Genomic DNA, 20067 nt, shown 5'->3' with positions numbered 1-20067 from the left:
GTTGGTGGGTATTACTCAATTAGATCTCATTGCCTCCCCTCTGAATAGGACATTTGCTCAGTTCTGTTCTAGGGTCCCAAGTCCTTTTGCGTGGTAGGTGGATGCCAGGTCTGTTATTTGGGAAGAAATGTTCTTGCATGCCTTTTCTCCCCTTCCTCTTCTTCCAGGGTCCTTCACAAAATCATGAGAAACTCTCCAGAAATCTTGTTTGTAACCCCCTTTGTCCCAGACAGCACTGGTTCCCACTATTATTCCATCTAGTGAGGGGCAATCATCACAAGTTACCTCATAGCATGGGTCTTTTGACACAGGGAAAAAGAAGCTCTCCTTCACCCTAATCTATCATCTCTTCAGCTGATGCATTGGGTGATAGGGTTTTGATTTTTTTCTGGCACCAGTTTTCTGAGGACAAACTTTGGGTCCTGTAGGAGGACATGAAACCTAATACCAGGAAATCATATATGTCCAAATGGAAGAGGTTTTCTGTTTGGTGTCTCAAACATTACCAGGACCTCTTTTCAGTGGGGGTCTCTTTGGTTCTTTCTTATCTGTGTAAATTTCTGCATATTGGTTTGGCATACTTTTCAGTGAAAGTCTACTTGTCAGCCATTTCTGCCAGTCTGCCACTTGCTCCTCTTTCAGCATCTAGATTTGAATTCAAGCAGTTTCTTAAAGGCATCCTTCATATTAGACCCCCAAGAAAGTCCATTCCCTCTTCTTTGGATCTTAATTTTGTCCTTGAAAAGCTCGTTTTGAGCCTACTGCTTCTTCTTCTTCTTTGCAACATTGTACCTGGAAGACTGTTTTGTTAGTTGCTTTATCATCTGCCAATATGGTGTCTGAACTACAGGCCTTGATGGCGGTTCCTTCTTTTTTGGTTTTTCAAAGAGACAGGTGTCTCTCTGCATAAATCCTTCTTTTATGCCCAAGGTGGTTAATGAGTTGTCCATTAATTATTCTATCCATCTTCCTTCTTTTTTCCCTTCTTAGCAATCTGCTAGTGAGAAGGTTCTTCATACCTTTGATTTAAATAGACAACTCAGATATTACCTAGACAAAACAAAGGCCTTTCGTAAATCTGATCAGCTTTGTTTCTTTTCATACCAGGACACTGGCTTTGGCAGTTTGTAAGCAAACCATCTCCTCCTGGATTTCCAAGGCCATTTCCTTTTGTTATTCTTTTCATAGTAAGCAGTTGTCTTCTTCCATGAGGGTTCATCCCACTACAGCAGTGGCTCCTTGGACGCTTTTTCAAAGATGTGGACACCAACTCCATTCTTGAAGTTGCTACTTGGTCTTCAGTTCACACTTTCACAAAACATTACAGACTGGATGTTATTTCCAGGACCTGAGTAGGTTTGACCAAAGCTATCCTACATTGGTTTGTGGATGGCTCCTGCTTGCCCTTACTCTAACTTTTGTACTGTCCCAGAGGTGATGAATACTGCAACAGTGATATGGAAGAATATACTACAGCTGTGTAAAATCTTACTATAAGTAGATGTCCTTCTTTTCACTGTTGCAGTATTCACTCACTCCCTCCTGCCCCTTTTTTTTATTCCTTATGCAGGGGTATTATTTTTGTGCTGGGCATGAGGTTCCTATCCTCCCGTCCTTCCTTTTTTCTGGATGTACATGTCTTTCTTTCCACTGTGGGTTCTGGTTCTCCTGGAGCACCTAATTTCTGAGTTGGGAGCATATGTACATCAGGTTTAAGTGTTATGCTTACGTGGGTAGCATACTGGGCAGACACTGAGCTATCCTTGACAGGAGATCCCAGAGCTTATTAATACTGCAACAGTGAAAAGAAAGACATTTACAGCAATGCTTAGATTTTACACAACTGTACTTTATACTTTAAGGAAACAAAGGTATCTCTCTACCATGTGCATGCCTTAGTCAAGGAGATACTGATTGATACTACCAAAGTTTGGTGCCCTCTTCTCTTACTTCCACGCCCTTCAAAGCTGACCTCCTGCATGTGTAACAGTAAACTTGACTGTTTTTGAATATCATGTATAGAAGAATTTTCACCTACAGAAGTGTAGTCACACAGAAAGTTGTTCACTGATGATGTGGTTTGGTGAATACACAAAATACAGAAAATGTTCAGTTTTTGATGGAATATTATAGTAAACAGCAGGGACAGAGACACTTTTGTGTTATACACCCCTGCTCATATTGTTATGGTCATAACCTGTTGGTGTTAAAAACAAGCCAGTAGAACAAAAAATACACCAATTAATTACAACCATATGCTGTACAAACTCTGAAACTACATGGGGACAGGACTGTGCTATAAACTTCCTGCTGAAACAATGAATATCTCATTGCTAGCAATAACACTTCTGACAAACACACAGGTAAGTACTACTCTGCAGAAAATTCTAAGAAAACTACAGGTCACAAGTTAAGCATGGCTGTCTTCCCAATATTATGGGCAAAATATGAATTGATTTAATCTAATAAATTTTGTAACTATATGACTGTTCCTGGACTTGTATTATTTGTTATGGTGTGACAATAACTTAACACTGCATTTCACCTTTATTGGTGTTTATTGAAAAAAAACAATGCACACACAAATCACAGAAACCACTCTATACTAATAGAATAATGAATGACATAATCAAGACCACAATGGTGTTTATCTTGTCACTGTTATAGCATTACAAACATGACCTCATAGGCTTTACTCTGAACATTTTAATTGCAGCAACTGTATATCAGGGGTGGATCTCAAAGGGCAGCAAATGCAGGCATATCACTATAGCATGGACTTGTAGATATTCACATGTATTTCTTCTCCTCATGGTATCTTGACCTCGATATAACTGAAGAGTAGTATTGTAGGGCACAGATTGACATATGGGATATAGTGGGATGTGCCGCCACTAACAAAGCGTTAATGTTACTTTTTGTTTTACTTCTTATGCATGAAGCTAGTGAGAATTTCAAGATTTTTGTATGCTCCCTCCATATTACAATTCTGTAAAGTGAGTTTTGTTGGACTACATCTTTGTAGGATGAAATCTACCTAAAGGTGTGAATTTCTTTCTCCAACAGTTAATACTTTACAGTAATTCTTCACATAGTTTCCACCCAGTTGCTGATACATTGTTTTAGATTTAAATGTTCTTTTGGTCCCTGCATGCACTACCTATTATCCATGTCCTTCCTCTATGGTCCAGGTGTTCCATCCTAAAAGATAAGGGCCAAAAAGGAGGGTGTCATATAATAAGCAGGCTAGTAATTTTTATTTTTTATTTATGTAGGGAAATGAAACTTGGGTGTGGGAATGAAATATATATTGGGTGGAGTGTACAGTGACAGCTCATGCCCATCAGATACATGCTGCTGTGTGTGTAACTGTGAATCATTTGCCCAACACTCCATTCTCCACCACCAATGCAGGAACTAAACATGCACAATCACAGTGTCACCCTCTACTCAGCAGGATAAGGCTCCTAAACTGATACCTGCTCTCTAAAGGAAGGAAAGATAGTGTCAATTGCTCAGTCCTTCCCACTTAGCTCACTCATCCAGTGAGCAGACCTGTTATCTGAATTCATAAAATGCAATCAGGAGTCTATCATCTGCACCATGCAGGTACCTTGATGCTAAAGTTTTAAATTAACATCTTCCTGTTAGGCATGCTTCTAGTCAAATAGAACTTGGAAATTCTAACATTCAGGATTTTTATTTTATTTTATTTTACATTTGTTGATGAGTTGACCTTTTTCAGTATGAACCCATAGTGATGCTGCACTAATCCTGTTCTGCACGAACAGTCTGAAAACTCTCAAGTCTGCAATTTTTGCAGAAATTCTCTACCGCATTACTGCTCAAAAGCCAGCCAAGTGTGATGTTCTCCTTTTAATGACTATTTTGTGCAGTTCTGTAATAATTCCACAGGAAATTGAAGACTGAATATGTGGCAGATGACGGTACATGTATTCACACTCATACATGGACAAGAATCAGTTTTGGGAAAAGCACAATCATTGCCTGGGCATTTAATAAAGACTCACACTCTGGCACAGGGGGTAATTTTGTTTTGTACTCTTTAGATCATTTCTCAATATTTCTTCAACAAAAATGGCAAAAGATTACAAATAGATTATAATGCTTTTGCAGACAGTCTACATCACTTTCTCCCTGTATTCTTTTAATGAGGAGCATCTGTGGATGTTCCAATTTTTGGATATGCCTGGTTATGTACATACCAACGGGGGCATTGTACTCAATGATAGGTCTGATGAATGCCGAATACAGTGTAACAATGACTTCTTTGGACCTAGATGCCATGCCTTTGTTTATAAGTTCCACAACATAGAATGATTTCTTCACTACTGTAGACACTTGATGGCCAAAGGCTAAATTACTGTGTATGTGTGTCCCTAAGTCCCTCAGAACCGGGTCAACTCATAGGGGCGTGTTGTCAATATGGTAGTTACCAGGGGTGGATGACTTCCCTGAAGATACTATACTATTATGCATTTCTTGGCATTTAGTTTTAGACCATGGCTCTGACACCAGTTATTTGTTGGTGTCAGCCTTTCCTGGACAACATTTGTGTCAGTGGGGGATTCAATGACAACACCTAATTTGCAATCATCAGCAAATTTAGTCAACCAGAGGCCATTGACATTGACCTTGACTTCATAGAATTAAATGCCAAAATGAGCGATCCCAGGACTCTGCTTGTGACTGGCCTCTTTATAGAGTTGTACTCACCAATTCTAACTTACTGGGTCCTGTCTGTGAGCCACTTGGCTATCCACCAGTGACATAAGGGTCTGTATCTAACCTCTTAAGTTTGTCAACAATGATCAAGTGGGGTATGGTGTCAAATACCTTGCCCAGGTCAAGGCTGGCAGTGTCAACAGTTTTGCTCTAATCCACTGCTTTGATGACCTTCTCAAAGCAGTCCACCAGTTTGATTAGGCATGACTTGCCTTTGTTGAAACCAAATTGGTTTGGGTCCAATGTCTGGAGCCAACCCAATTTTGGTTTCATCAAGGGCAATCCCTGGATAAATGCAAGCACAACTTAGACATTGTGAATGAAAAAATCTACTGAGTAAAAACCTGCATTCTTTGATAACCAAGGGCATTATCCCTCCCCCAAGGTGCAGCAGCCTTGGAAATGATTATAGTAAGATAGAGAGTAAAAGTAGGTGAAGGTCTCTGTATGAGAAATCAGGCCTGGGAGTTTTTGCCATCCACCTAAAAATTGCACTTGGAATTCCACTTCAAATTCCATTTTTCAAATTAAGGTGGAATTAGAAAACATTTTTAGAGCCATGCAATACAGAGGATCAGTAAAGAATAGTTAGACTTCCCCAGCTTTGCCAAAATCAGTCAATTCCCAAACAGAGTGTAGCTAGATAGACAGTAGGATGCTAAGTAAATGGAAAGACAATGAATGTTAGTAAGCCGTTAGGGCAGGATGTCTGCTAGAAGTGCAAGGACCGTAATTATAATTCTCAGAAATGCAGAATGAAAGGATAAGGGTGGAAATAATATTTCAGGCATTTTAGTGGCTATTACATTGATTGTGGTCAGATATTTGCCAGGAGTTTAAACTTACTTAATCACAGTGGTCCATGCCTGCATATGCTGCACAAACATTGGCCCTGAAAACATCAATTTTGTGGTCATAAATTATGACTGCCTGGTGAATTTGGATGTCATCGGAAGCAATGCTTGTACTTGCTCACCCATAGTTGAAATGCACCACACACACTATTTCTTTTCCCACCAAGAAGTGACTCCATTTAGAGCAAAACAGGAGAGCTGACTGTGAATAAGGAAACTCATTATGAAATCCAATACACTACAAATACACTATGAGGAAGTTGAAGTGATTGTAAGCCATGCTGCCTTTGTCACAGGACTGTCAAATTACCACTGACGTAGACATGCTGCAGGAGCAAAATAAACTTAATGCAATTAGTAGTGTAAAAATCAACAATGGACACCTGATAAGTGCAGTTTCCATGACTGTGTATTTCTTGGGGCTGGGGTAGTAAATATGTGGTAAAATGTGTTCAAAGTTGTAGCTTGGTAGTGGAACAGGGGCCAATGACTGACTGATGCCTGTGACTTCCTGCTGGGTCTGGTAGACTTTTCACAAATGTTGTAACTGGTATGATCCGAATGTGATAATTAAAACTGGCATACTCATTAGCGTACCTCTTTAAGCCATACTCCATTACCCAAAAGATCGTGGTTCTGCATTTTCTCTCTCAGTAGTTCTTCTAACTCAACCATTTTTCAAAATAAATAAATAAATTGTTTTATAAACCTTTCATATATCAGGACCCAGCACTATGTCTTCCTAAGCTTTTCTAATGCAATTTTATTACATTATCAATGAGACTACAAGGCAATATCAGTCCAAGAACCATTTATGTCTTTCCAGCACACACCCTAAATGAGCACTTTGAGAGTGGGTTCTGGTTTTCATTTGCCTAAAGGTTCACCTTCCTCTTTTCTACCACCATTCACAAATATTTCTAGTTAAACTACTGTCCCTTGATAACCAAAAGGCCACCTAGTATCACATCTTTATTCCCTCTGAATGCAAAGGAAAGCCTACACTATACCCAGCAGTGAAAAGGTTTTCCATAAACTTGCCCAGGTAACATGGAACTCTTTACCTTATGAACCTAATCTTTCCAGGTTTATATCACATAATCAAAATGTGATATCATCGAATGCCAGGACATCAAACTGGTAACCGCAAATGCTGAAAACACCGAAAGCTGAGAACGCTGATTTTTTTTCCCTGGAAGAAAATCGCTGTTCCAGCACACAACACAAAACATGTAAACACTAAAAACTATTGCTAATGTGGGGGGGCTTCACCACCCATACCCCCCACACCCCCCTACTTAAATATACCAACTCTGAGATTGCACCACAGTGGAGGACATAGCGAAGCCATGGGAACATCCCACCAAATTCTTTCCCTGGGAAAGAATTCAATGTTCTGTAGCATCGCTATTCACAGTCTTCGAGGTGTTGGGCTCGATATTATAACATTCGATGTCTTGCGACTTCGATGTTATGATATAAACCCAATCTTTCCTGCTTCAAAATAAACTCTTTTGAATCAACTGTTTGAATCTTTATTCTCTTATACCCAATATCCCATCCATTCACAGTTCTCCACTACTCACTTATTTTTCCCTATTTATTCAGCTTAACTCTTCTCACCTTCTATTAAAACAGCTCACATACCGATCTTGCCACATTTCTCATTTTCTGAAATTCTTATACTTCTTAGTTTAAATACTTGCTAATGGGTATTCTTACATTCCTGCACTGATTATGAAACACTGAAATCTAATTGAAGAGCATGCATGTTGCTTTTGCCATGTGAATCAAAATGTAAATTTTTCAGTGTACCAAGTTACAGGATGTGAAGTATGCATACACTTCTTCTTTTGGCTTTTCCCAATTAGGGGTTGCCACAGCGGATCACCTGTCATCCACTGATGTTTTGAAACTGTTTTTGTTGGTTTGTTTGCTTGATCATTTACAACCCATCATTCTGTCAGTCATCAGACTAATGACTAATTGGCCCATTCATTCCTACATGTGGGGGCACCCACTTAACTGTCCCTATTGCCTCCTGTTGAAGTGAGACAGTCAGCAATGGATGAGGGCAAAATGGTTTTCCTCTCAGCCCCAGGAGCTCCTAACCCCTCAGTGGCAGCTATGAGGAACATTTGAGCTGCCAGTCCTCTGAAGGAGTAGCAGAAGAACTTGCTTATGTGACTCTGTTGACCTTACACTACTATGCAGTGAAAAGACACCCTTCTGGCTCAGACTCCACAAGCGTCATCACCAAGAGCTCCTACAGGGTGTCACCCAAGTGCAGTCCAAGCTACATGATGGGAGAGCCAAATGCCATTTTACTCCCATCTTCTTGGTCCCACTCCTTCCAGTTTGCATGCCTGCTACTCGAACACAGATCATCTCAGTAACAATAATAATATATCCCTCTGCACCATGGGAGGTTGGTGAAATTATTTATTAAAGTTCTCTGAAACTTGAAGTCTAGGTTGTAAATGAAAAGGGTCCGTGAACCATTCCACTTACTCAGATAACAGATGATAAATAAAATAAAAATAAATTGGCAGATTAGAAAGCTTTATCAGAATGAATTATTCAGAAATATTTATTATTCAGACATGGTTTTACAGGTCATACTTCATACAGGTATTTGGAAGTAGAGCTACAATCAGAATGAGTTCTTTTCTCTGGTAAGACACATTTAGGCCACTACCATGCCACGAAATCACTCCCCACAATGTGCACAATACTATATATGTAGACAGCATGGATGAATTCTACTGATCTCAATCAATGCTTTAGTACAATTTTCACCGTACTTATCAGTTTTATATTTTTTCAGGAAGATGCAGCTAGGACGAGATAGGAGTGAAAAAAAACATGAGTGGACAATGAAGATATGGTCTGTTACAAACATATTTGTAAATGTGGTTTAAAACAAACATAGTGTGGGATGACACAGAAGCATTGGCCATCTATTTATCAGTGTTATCCTTCAGAATAGTTCTGCCAGAAAGGAAAACCTACCAATATACTGTCAAAACTTGTTTTACCCAATTGGCTGCACAATAAATACAATTCAAAAAGTACAAGATGGAAGAACCAGAGAAATGGGGCCTCTTTTGCCATTATTGTGGTAGTCAATAGTGTTGAGAACATTTCATTGTATCTTACCAGCAGGTATGAATATTTTTTATACTTATAAACAGTCTTTTGACATTTTGACCTCCTGAACTACTGGCTAGACTCCAGAATCGAAGGGACAGAAGTATCTCAGTTAAAGGCAGCTTAGCCATTTGTCTCAGCCCCGTAACATTTCCTGCAAGCAAATAAAGTCATCTGATAGAATGACTGCACTCTTTCTTACTATTTATAACATAAATACTGTAAGGCTAAGAACAGTTGTCTTTTGTTTTGTTTCTTTAACAGCAGTGCACTATTCACATGATAGTGACAGTTTTCTGCTTTCTCTTTGTACTTTATTTAACTGCTAATTCTGGATCCTTCCATTAGTGTCTACTTCTTGCCGCAATCCTGTCACTGTTCAAGATCCCCAGTTTGCTATAACAGCTTCTAAAAAACATGACATTTTTATCATTAGAATCTCAGCCATTAAAGTAAGCACAGGATTTTTCTGGGTGCTGACTTCTCTTTAAAAACTGTAGAAACACTGTTAATTTTAAGCAGAAAAATCAGATATTATGAAACAGCATTACATTGTACATGTTATGCACAAAATGCTGTGTGTAATGCTGGAAATAAATTCAAGTGATCACTAACTCTATAGGTCAGCAGTGCTTTCTTCATATTTTATAGTAATATAGACGAAATAAGTTTCAATTTAGTTTCCTGTATCTGAAAGGTAATTGTCTAAAAATGTTTCAGTTAACTTAGTAAACATTCAGATATATTATATTATTAATAATATTAATTACATAGATTTTTATCATAAATATATTAATAAAGGTTTTCGTTATCTTACATTCTTCTCATTTGTTATAAAAAAACAAAACAGGTTTGGTGATGTTTTCTGTATAGTGTTTTTACACCCTTAAGGCATTTATTTTTTATTTATTTACTATATTTTTTTATAATGAATACCCATTAGCACTTTAGTTATAACTGAAATATCATCAGCTTTTACAAATAATATTGAAAACACATTTACTTATATGTCAGTTGTTATATTTGTGTCTTTCGGCTTTTTCGCCACGGCGGAATTCCGGTCCACTAATGATTGGCAGTAGAGTTTTACGAGCTGGCTTGCCGGGCCTAACGCACAACTTTCAACGAAGGAACGCCCGTTCACGCATGTCGCCACGCAGAAGACACTGAGGATCGAAGGGGCAACGTCTAACTGTGAGGCGACAACGCTACCGCAGCCAGATGTCAATTTTTATATATAACAATTCATTTAAAATTACTTACCTATCAGCAAAACAAAGAGGCAAACTTTGGAATTCATGTTTCTGAGTTGTCACCTTCACGATAGCACTGCCAAATTCACTATATGGAAACTAGTTGCAACTGTCTCTCTTCCCAGAACTGTGTTACTCTGTAGCTGTGTATAAACTAAGCTAAAATGCTGGCAGTAAATGCCTTTAAGTACTGGAATGGAGATCATATTTCTGAAAATATGTGACAGAACAAGCTTCACATTCAGGTACCATTATCGTCAACTTGCATGAAAAACTGTTTATGACCTATAAACAGAAGTGGTATTTTCTTGACAAACTGCATTCCTTCAGAATAATCAGCGGGTTTGAAAAATTTGCCTCAGTCGTTTTGAAAGCAAAGTAACAGGAAGAAAAGTGTGTAGAATGGTACAAAATCAGGCATATTTTATGCAGTGAAATTTCCTTATGTGTATCTACAAAATGAGAATGCAATAAGACACTGTAAAAACAACATTGACACGAAAATTTCAAGCAAGTCTTCAGTCACTTGCAGCGCATGCATTTCAGAATAACAAGATATTAACACTACCTACAAGGAATTCTTCAATGTAAAAGTAACACAGACCAGCACTGGACATTTGTCCACTTAACCTTCAGTGGCTCCTGTTCTCAATATACTTCTCCACACCCCTGAAACTTCATCTTATATTCCTTCATAGATGGTAAGTGCACTGGCGTTGCATCACCCACAATTTTGGTATAGGGAGCTCAGAAGAGAGTACAATGATATAGCCAAGAGCAAAAAATAAAAATAAAAAATCACACACAAGACTTTGTTACAACATTAATTAACATGCCCAGCCTGTCTGCTGAGTTTCCCCTACAAGGTAAATTTGTTTGAGTATCAGTAGCATGCAGAAAAAAGAAGACTAGTATAACACAGAATGCTGTTTCCAATAGGACATCATTGCTGCTGCAGTTTCTAAGTGCACCCCAGCAAGGATTCACTTGTTTTGGGAGATTTCTCCCTTCGTCAACTTGGTACAGTTTGGAGTTGGCATATATTAGTTTGTGGGGTGTGGAGGGGCATCACCAATGCAGGGGGACTTGCTCCCTGCAAAAAAAAAAATATTTTTTTCTTTGTCTTTTGGTACTTCGGGCATTTTTTTTCATCCTTAAGGCATATTGACTTTCAGAAAGAGGTTGTTACGGGTCAGAGATAGCCCTGTCTGGTTTACAGGGCTGTCTCTGATCCAAATCTAATGGAAATGCTGCATATCCATAACTCATATTGGACTATTATTACCCGTTACAGGGACCTCAACATAACCTGTAACATAAACAGAACTTGCTGGAGAGACAGATGCATTTCTCAGAGATTGCCACTCCTCTGTAATAGGCTTCCCATCCATATCAAGCAGGGTACCTCCATGGCCCTGTTTAAGCACAACATGGATGACTAGATGGGAAACCATAAATTTCTTTCTGCCTGGGATTGCTCCAGCTTCTCTCTCGAACATGGGTAGTCCTTGCTAGAAAAACTTGAGCATAAGCGATATCTCTCATCTAGTATTATACTGGGGTTTAACAGCAAGGCTTGTAAACACCCTTGGGTCAATAGCGTAGTAAACCTAAAACCAAGTGCATCCCAAGTTATCAGCAATAATAACAACAGGCAATTAACAGACAAGTTTGATTGCACAGTTCATTTCTCAGATATGGAATCCTCTGTACGGAATTTGTAGGTTTTCTGTATGTTATTGTGGATTTCCTCTTTCCCTTGGATTTTCTGCTTTCCTGCTACATTTAAAAACATGCTAGCAATTGGAAGGACACTAATAAATTAGTCTTAGGCATATGTGCAGATTTATGGAGATATGAATGTTTGTGCCTTAAAACGGTCTGGTTTGGTTTGTCATTCACAGTTGTTTTCTGCATTCTGCTCCTTGTTTGTTAGTGGGGACAGACTATAGACTTACTACTGAATTGAACTAATTAGATACATGAAACTGCTGGCTGGATAAGTGAATAGCAGTTGCCCATACAAATGCAGAAATTATTTTTTTTTCTAAACTATCAAATACCTCACCCCTAGCCCTTTCTATCAACTACTTTACACAGAATGCTATCCCATTCAACATAATCAGATGTTTGACATAACACACTGATGACTAAGCCCAACAAACTGGTGTATACCCAAACAGATACAGGCCCATGCACTGAATGTGACATGTTCCAACCTTTGGCCATGCATTTATTGAACAGCAGCTTTTCAGTAATGAGTGATTTATTAGCCATTCCTCCTACTCACTGTAGTCTATTATAGTACATCATTCTGACTCTGAATTAGAAAATTAGTGTAAGAATGTTAATTCAACATCATCCAAACAATCTGCTGCTAGAAACCATTACATCCATCACCTTTTGATTTAATTCTCTTCCAGAAATGGTGTTTACCACTTTATCCACAACTATAGTGCCTTCTTAGGCAATGTCAAATTGACAAATCTACCAACATAGCAAAAAAAAAAAAAAAACTCACCTGAATCTCAGGTTATTACTGCTTAATGCCAGCAGCTTACATAAAAAAATACACTCCTTCCAAGCCCTCCTCACACCTGAGAATATAGACTTCTGTGCAGTTACTGAGACTTGGTTTAAAGCGTCAGCGAGTACCCTGACAGAGCAAGGTTTCAGTGTCTTCCACACAGACTAGGGATAATGGTGGAGGTGTCTCAATATACATCAATAACAAGCATACCTTTAGGGTGGTCATACAGGATAACCTGATGGTGTTCCTCCATGTTCAGATCACCATAGACAAAATCCCGCACCATATCCTTACTAGCTACAGGTCACCCTGCATGCCCCATGAAGCTCACAGTGCATACTCGGACCTACTAGACACACTTCCCATCCAACCTTACACCATATTCATGGGAGACTTCAACTGCCCCTTTATAGACTGGCAATCCTATAATGCTTCAAATCTACAGGCACAGAGATTCCTGAACTTCATAAATAAAAACACTTGACTAAACAGTGAATATGTCCACTAGAGGCTCCAACATACTGGACCTCATGCTCAGAAATATGGGAGAACACTGCACCCCATAATGTTTTGTCCTTCCTGGTAAGGTCTGATCATAAAGCTGTCCCCTACAAAATCAATATCAACTCTGTAATCCCATTACAGCCAGCAACAGGATCTATTCCAAGGAAAATGACTGTTTATTAAATGATGGTTTGTCAAAATTCAATACCCTTCAAAATCCAGAGAACACAGCGGCCTATGCTGAACTGCTCTTAGAAACTCGATACAATCATGTCAATGGCTGCATAGAGGTTGCTGTATCTACCAGAAGTAAGTTCCGGACCAGTACCAGAAACAAACCACCCTGGTGGCATCCCAAATTAAACATGGCATACAACAAAAGAAAAAAATTGGTTTGGTAAAAATCAGGAAAGGTAATTCTCATAAAGATAAAAAGTATTTCATCAAAATAAATAGGCAACAAAGAGGGCTGGTTAGGTCGAGCAAAACAAGCTCTGAGGTTAAGATAGCCTCCCAGATGAAAGATAACTATAAGGACTTCCACAGCTACAGCTATGTCAGAATCCTCAAGGGGCAGCATGCAGCAATGTGCTGAACTGGTAGTTACTGGTGCCACATTCACCAAGCCTGGTAATATATTGACCCTAGCAGACAAATTCAGTTGCAACTTTACCCTACTCTTACTCTCAACCATTCCCCCAAAAAATGTCCTCAAACATAAACCCTCCAACTATAACTAGGAAGTATGTTCTGGCTGCACTCACTGAAGTCAAGAACATGATCTCAGTGGGCCTCAATAACAAACCCAGGATGCCTCCTAAACAATCGAAAACATAACTTATCAGGAAACCTGTAGTCATTATTTAACTATAGTCTTCAAACAAGCTTTGTGCCATGTGAATGTAGGACTGAAATGGTCATCCCCTTCCATAATGATCAACATATCCTGGAAACTATAGACCCATTTGTCTGACTAGTCTTATTTTCAAAGTCATTGAAAAAATTATCATGGATATTATCAGCATGGACATAGAAGCCCTCCATACACTGGATCCATCCCAGTTTGGCTTTGTCAAAAGAAAGTCATGCTTGGTGGGCTACTTTGAAAATGTCACTTTGGCAACGGATGAGGGGAAAATGATGCATACTGCTTACCTATACCTGACTAAAGCATTTGATACAATACCCTACTCTGGCATTGTCAGCAAATATACAGAACTATGTATAAGCCCCTTGTCAACATGCTGGACAGCTAGCTTGCTCACTGATAGGACCCAGGAGGTTAGAACTGATGAGGCTACTTTCACAAAGAAGCCAGTGACCAATGAAGTCTCTCAGGGCTCTGTGCTAGGCTGACTCCTCTTTGGCATTTACTTCTCAGATGTCAAAGCCAATGGCAAAGGCCTCTGGCTAACCAGAAAAGTGGTTCTATCAGTTGGTGTGGGAGCAGCCTGTCTGATTATGAAAGTAACTTACTGGAGTGTTTGCTGAGTTTAAACAGTCTGCCTATATGGGACTAGTATCCATTTCTGAAATAAGTTGGAATGTTTGGGCTAATATGTGTTTGCGTGAAGCAAGCTTGAAATACATTGTGTCTGCAATTACTATTTTAACTATAATCAGAGATGTACAGAGCCAACAATGGGCCAATAAGTGCTGAGTACCATTTTTTTAATCACAATCTGTCATCTAAGGTGAACATTATCATGTGGTTGTGATTGATGGCTATGGATGTTTGTGATTTATAATTCCAGCTGTTTGAAAAGTTTTAAAATCAAAAAGGTGAACCCAAAAGAATATAATAATTTATTTATCTTCCAAAAAAAAGGTATGTGGGGAATGCACATTGTTTAAAAACTAGCCAGGGTCCAAATACAGTAAATTATCACTGATTGTGAGATTATTGGATTTGTAGGTGCTTTACTTTATTAGCAGTTACAGATGAATAACTGAGATGAAATCCCTTGATGTCTTGATCACAACCTGTCAAGAATGCAATGTGATGAAGTTTAGTTGCAGTTCCTATTCACATTAAGCACAGCCCTTCCCTGTGAACAGGAGCTACAACTGAACATCACGTTGCATTTTTGACAGGTTGTGATCAGGAGATCAAGGGATTTCATCTCAGTTACTCATCTTTAACATCCAAGCACTCCCCATAATCTTGCTAGGTATGAAAATTGACAGTCCATTGTAGTAGCTCTGTTCATTCATTAATTTGTATCTGACAGATGCCACTTCAAAGGGCTAGTAAGCCAAAAGAAAACTGCTTGGACCTTTTCATACTGCCTTTGTTATTTCACAGTTACGTGATAAAAACAACATTTCACTGACTTCTAATAAGAGTATTTACTAGTTTGCTGTTGTAGTGCTGCAGCATAATAATCCTTGTCCTTTATATAGAGATTTCTCTAACAACTAAATTGTGAAATAGTTTCATATTATCTGGTTTGTATGCATGTTTTATAATCCTTTATTGATCTTAGCAAGGTGCAGTCCCAGGATGTAAAACTGTGGGAGGCAACAAACAGACAAAGCTGCAGAGAGACAATTGTCAACACAAAGTTATGTAGTCTATGACAAATTGCTGCCTGAAACAACTTGATATGGTAAGCCTTTGGTTGCCATCTTTGGAAGAAGAAAAAAATAGGCAAAACCACACTTCATGCCACCCATTTCACCACCATAAGCTACCTGCTCTGTTGTTCTCCATCATTTTCCACTATGTCCCTCATTGCATGTTTTTTTTACATAAATGGGCTTTTCTGCTGGGCATTCCAGGAGAATTCCTTTCTTTTTCCTAAACACACTTGTATATAAATATATCCCACTGACGTGATGCCTGTACGGATATGGATGTCTGGCGTTAGAAGCTTTGCAAACTCCAGTCCTCTGTATTCTGCTGTATACACAATATTACCCCACAAGCACTCAATTTTCCAGAAACAATGAAAAAGAAAAGAGAGGGGTAGCAATCTTTTGTGAGCTCTTCATCGTCTGTGGCATAGAAACAAGTAGTAATGAAAAAGTTGATAGGTACTGAAGAGTTTCTAGTAACTAAATTACATCTACTTGGTATTATATGGAGAAAAATAGTGCTGGGTTAAGGTTATCTGCAATGGAGGGTGGAGTTTTTTCTTTAAGTGCTGTGAAACTGAATCTCACTACGTAACATTAATCTGTAAATGTATGAAAGCAGATTTAATTTGCAATCCATTGCAGCTACTGCTTTAACATCTAAAGTTAAGTGTATTTATTCAGTGTCTGAAGATCAAGTTGCATCTCATCCCCATTGCTAAAACAAATTGTCTACAATGCAGAATACCCATCACCTCACGACTCTCATCTCTGTATTATGCCACAATCACATAGTGGGATCCCACTTCATCACAGGAGGAAACTTCATTTGACACATAATACCCATTCCTTCAGGAACTGATATTCAGACTCCCATTTCATGTATATAGACAGCTGTGTCACTGTGTCACTGTGTCACTGTGTCCCTAGCCACCTAGACACATAACAAGTACTGTGAACCACTGTACCCTCCTTCCTTCTTCTGTGGTTTATGTGGGTATATTTAAAGAACCATGTGGCCAGACTCTGCAATGATCAGTGCAGCCTGATTTTAACACTGCATGCAACATGTGTGATATGTGTGACACTGCAATTTCACTTGCTCATTAGAGTTCAATCATTTGGACTAAACATCACCTGCACACCTGATCTGCTGTATACTGCACCAAATGCTGTTGGGGAAAGTTGTTGTCTGGTTACCATTTGGTGCTCTTCTACTACACTCTCATCAGATGATCACATTGACGTGATTTCCCTGCTGGCCATTTCTGTATGTGGTCAGACTATTCCAGTGTCCTGTGGCTGCCTGGTGTGTGTCCTTTCCAGTATAATATGGAACATACAGCATTCTAGGAATATCTTGCAGTCTGTGGCAAGATCAAGCTGGACTGCCCCCTAGTTATACATTTAACTAGGTAAGCCAACTGGACAATTGTCCCTTTTTAGAAGCAACACAGGAACACTGTCTAGATAAGTGACTTGTGCAAACTATCATAGTTGGCAAACTAAAGTAGATGGAATCAAACTCAATACCTGGGATATAGTAAGCAGCTAGTTAACAGCTCCAAGCCTCAGTCCTCATTAAATGCTGGACATGTCAGGGCAGTAGAATGAGGCTTTGAGCAGGCCAAACACATGGTCCATGATGCTGTAAGTATGTGCATGTCTCTGGGTTCTGTATGGGAGACATAAACCAGAATTATAGTGCATATCCGGTGTCACCTGCAGCAAGGTATGCACATACAGGGGGTGTGCTACTTATGAATAGAGCAAAAATGTGGCTGTATACATTAATATTAGTTGGAATGTCTGCACTTACCAACTAGATGGCCTTGTAGAACTTCAGTGAGCAAGTAGAAGTTATATAACTGAGATGTGTTTCAGATGTATGAATTATGCAAATTGCCTAGGAGTTACGCAATGACATTGGTTATGATCCACACTTATAACACACTACATCACAGATCAGACATGTCATCTCTTCCTATTCATAAACTTTTTGGATGGTGGGCTAAGAGAGGTCTTTATTGTTATATGTGTTCAATCTATATTACCAAGTACTTTGAGGAGATGGATGTCATAAAAGCTATATACAGTATTTGCTCTCTCCTGTGATGTGCTATGAAACAACATGTTATCCTCCCCATGTATAAGTGGTATATAGAGGAACTTTCTGAGTATTCTAAAAGCAGTGGCTTGTGAAATACCTAACATATCCCCAGACAGCCTCTGAAAGGTGCTTGTAACTAATATAGAAAGAGCTATGCATAAATTGGTCTCTACAGGTATATAAAATCTATGCATACCTAATGATTCCATGTACAGGTGGCACACGTCAGTCAAGACTCATGGAAAGATTATCAAAAATGTCATGAAGTGTGCAATTGTGATAAGCCAACTACTGTCAGTAGCATTTACATTAATGGCACCACATGCACACAGTCAGGAGATGTAGACATTAAGAACTATAAATACTGCAACATGACAGCAGATATGACTCTAAACATCTGCAATATTTTGTTGTTTTACCCTTCTGTAGTCAGGTTCATGCAGAAGATAAAAGTTCTTTATAGATGACTTTAATCATGATTATTTTTACCTTGAATATATTTTAATGTCATTAGGACATTATTTTACTATCCCATTTCATTTGAATATCATTGTGTAGTCCTTTGCATACAGTTTCTGTTGCACTTTTGGACTCATTGTGCTGCAGTGCAATATATGCCAGGCTACAGGTTGCCAGTCCCTGTGCAAGTGCCAATTGACAACTTAGCAAAAACGTCCCAAATGTGGAACAAGTTTTAAATTCTGGTAATATTAACTTAAAACTTCTCAAAATAATTTCCAATTTTTCAGAAAAATTGAGCGCAATTTTGTGAAAATTAGTACATCCCTTCAAAATTAGGACAATTAAGTTGCATGGCAGAGGCAGACACTGCACTATAGCTTTTCTCTTTTCTGGAATAATTTTTAAAAATTTGATTTTCAGTGTTAATTTCTTTCTTTGCATTATTCCAGACAACTGTGGGTAACATGGTGCATGAAACTGTTGTTACAGTACTAACAAAGCACATAACCTTTTCACCACCTGACACAAAATAAGCATTGTTGTCACCTTATGTAATCTCACCAAATCCCAGTGGGAAAAAACATGCACCAGCAACAGTTTTGGCCATAGTCAGGGAACTATTATTCTTAGCTGGAAATACCGCTAACCTTAGTCATCCTTAAGATAAGATGTAAACTAAGATCACATCTGCTTCAGTTAAGGGTAGCTCAAGTGGATGTAGAAGATCCCAGGGCATCTATCAAAAGCAGTAGGGGAGGTTTTCTGATGTCCTGGACAAACTTCCACTAGTAGTACCATTTTGGTTTCCCCTGAAAAGAGGATAGTAGCCTAGTGGACTAAGGGATCAAAAAAGAGTAAATAAATTAACAAAAATATTAGGAAACACACCCACCACTAACAAAGTATGACAATAATTGCACTTAACTGGAGGAAAGAGATGAATGCAATCAGTCAAAATTTCTGTTCAGTGCCAATCTGCTAAAGGAGCTTTGAGTAATACTAACTTGGCCCTACCTTTTAGATTATGATATAAAAATATCATATAACTTTCTAGAATATTATTACAAATCCCCTTAAGGCAGCTTACCACTGTTTGTCATATTGCATCATACAATGCAGTTGCTCCAGTGTGTTTCAAGCATCTATGAATGAATTCAGTCATATTTTTGCTGCTAATATAGGTATGCAAGGTGCTCCCAAGCCATCAATTTCAGCAAAGGTACAGCTTCAAAGTAGGTGCAGCCTGTTCACTCTAACTTTGACAGTGACTTCACTTCCCTGTCAGAAGCTTGCATATGTGCTAGGCCTTCCAGAAGTAATACCTTCTTTGCAAAATAAATTTCAGTGGAAAACTGTTACACTTTAGTGGGGACAATGGGTGAAACATATATTGATATCCTATTGGAGGATGGACATTCTCCAACAGGGTATTAATATACAGATACTGCTTCATAAAAAACAAGTCTACAGACTCACAGTAGCACATAATGTTGCCATGAAGCACAAACAGAAAATAACAAACACCTGTCACTTTTTTATGCTTGCCAAATGCAGCTTTGCCGCTTAGTGAGTGTAAAAAAAATGCGTGTGTGTGTGCGCGTGCGTGCGTGTATGTGTGTGTGTGTGTGTGTGTGTGTGTGTGTGTGTGTGTAAGAGGGAAAGAGAAACAGAGTGAGCAAGAGAATGAGTGTATACATCTCAATTTCTTTGTTTCAGAATTATGGGTAAAGCCAACAATATGTGGGAGAAAGACCTAAAATCAAGCACAATTTTAAATGTAGTCATAGTTCACTTAATAAGTAAGAAGAGCAAGAGATTTCTCATCAGCAATCAATGTCTGAACAATAAATATTACACTATAATGCCTGGTTTCATTGAGTG

General features: G+C 38.7%; 1 protein-coding gene across 1 annotated transcript in view; it reads right to left on the bottom strand.

The window, feature by feature from the left end:
- Window positions 1–10170, bottom strand: part of LOC122791852 (turripeptide Pal9.2-like) — a 49894-nt gene extending 39724 nt beyond the window's left edge. The window contains exon 1 of the mRNA XM_044059828.1: window positions 10014–10170. Coding sequence (XP_043915763.1) covers window positions 10014–10050 — 37 coding nt within the window. The 5' untranslated portion in view covers window positions 10051–10170. The remainder of the gene's footprint in view (window positions 1–10013) is intronic.
- Window positions 10171–20067: the final 9897 nt, after the last annotated feature.

Source organism: Protopterus annectens, chromosome 17.part0 (genome assembly GCF_019279795.1).
Source record: "Protopterus annectens isolate FY-2018-M chromosome 17.part0, PAN1.0, whole genome shotgun sequence".
NCBI lineage: Eukaryota > Metazoa > Chordata > Ceratodontiformes > Protopteridae > Protopterus > Protopterus annectens.
The sequence above is the reverse complement of the archived record's forward strand: the minus strand, read 5'-3'. Positions and strand labels throughout refer to the sequence as shown.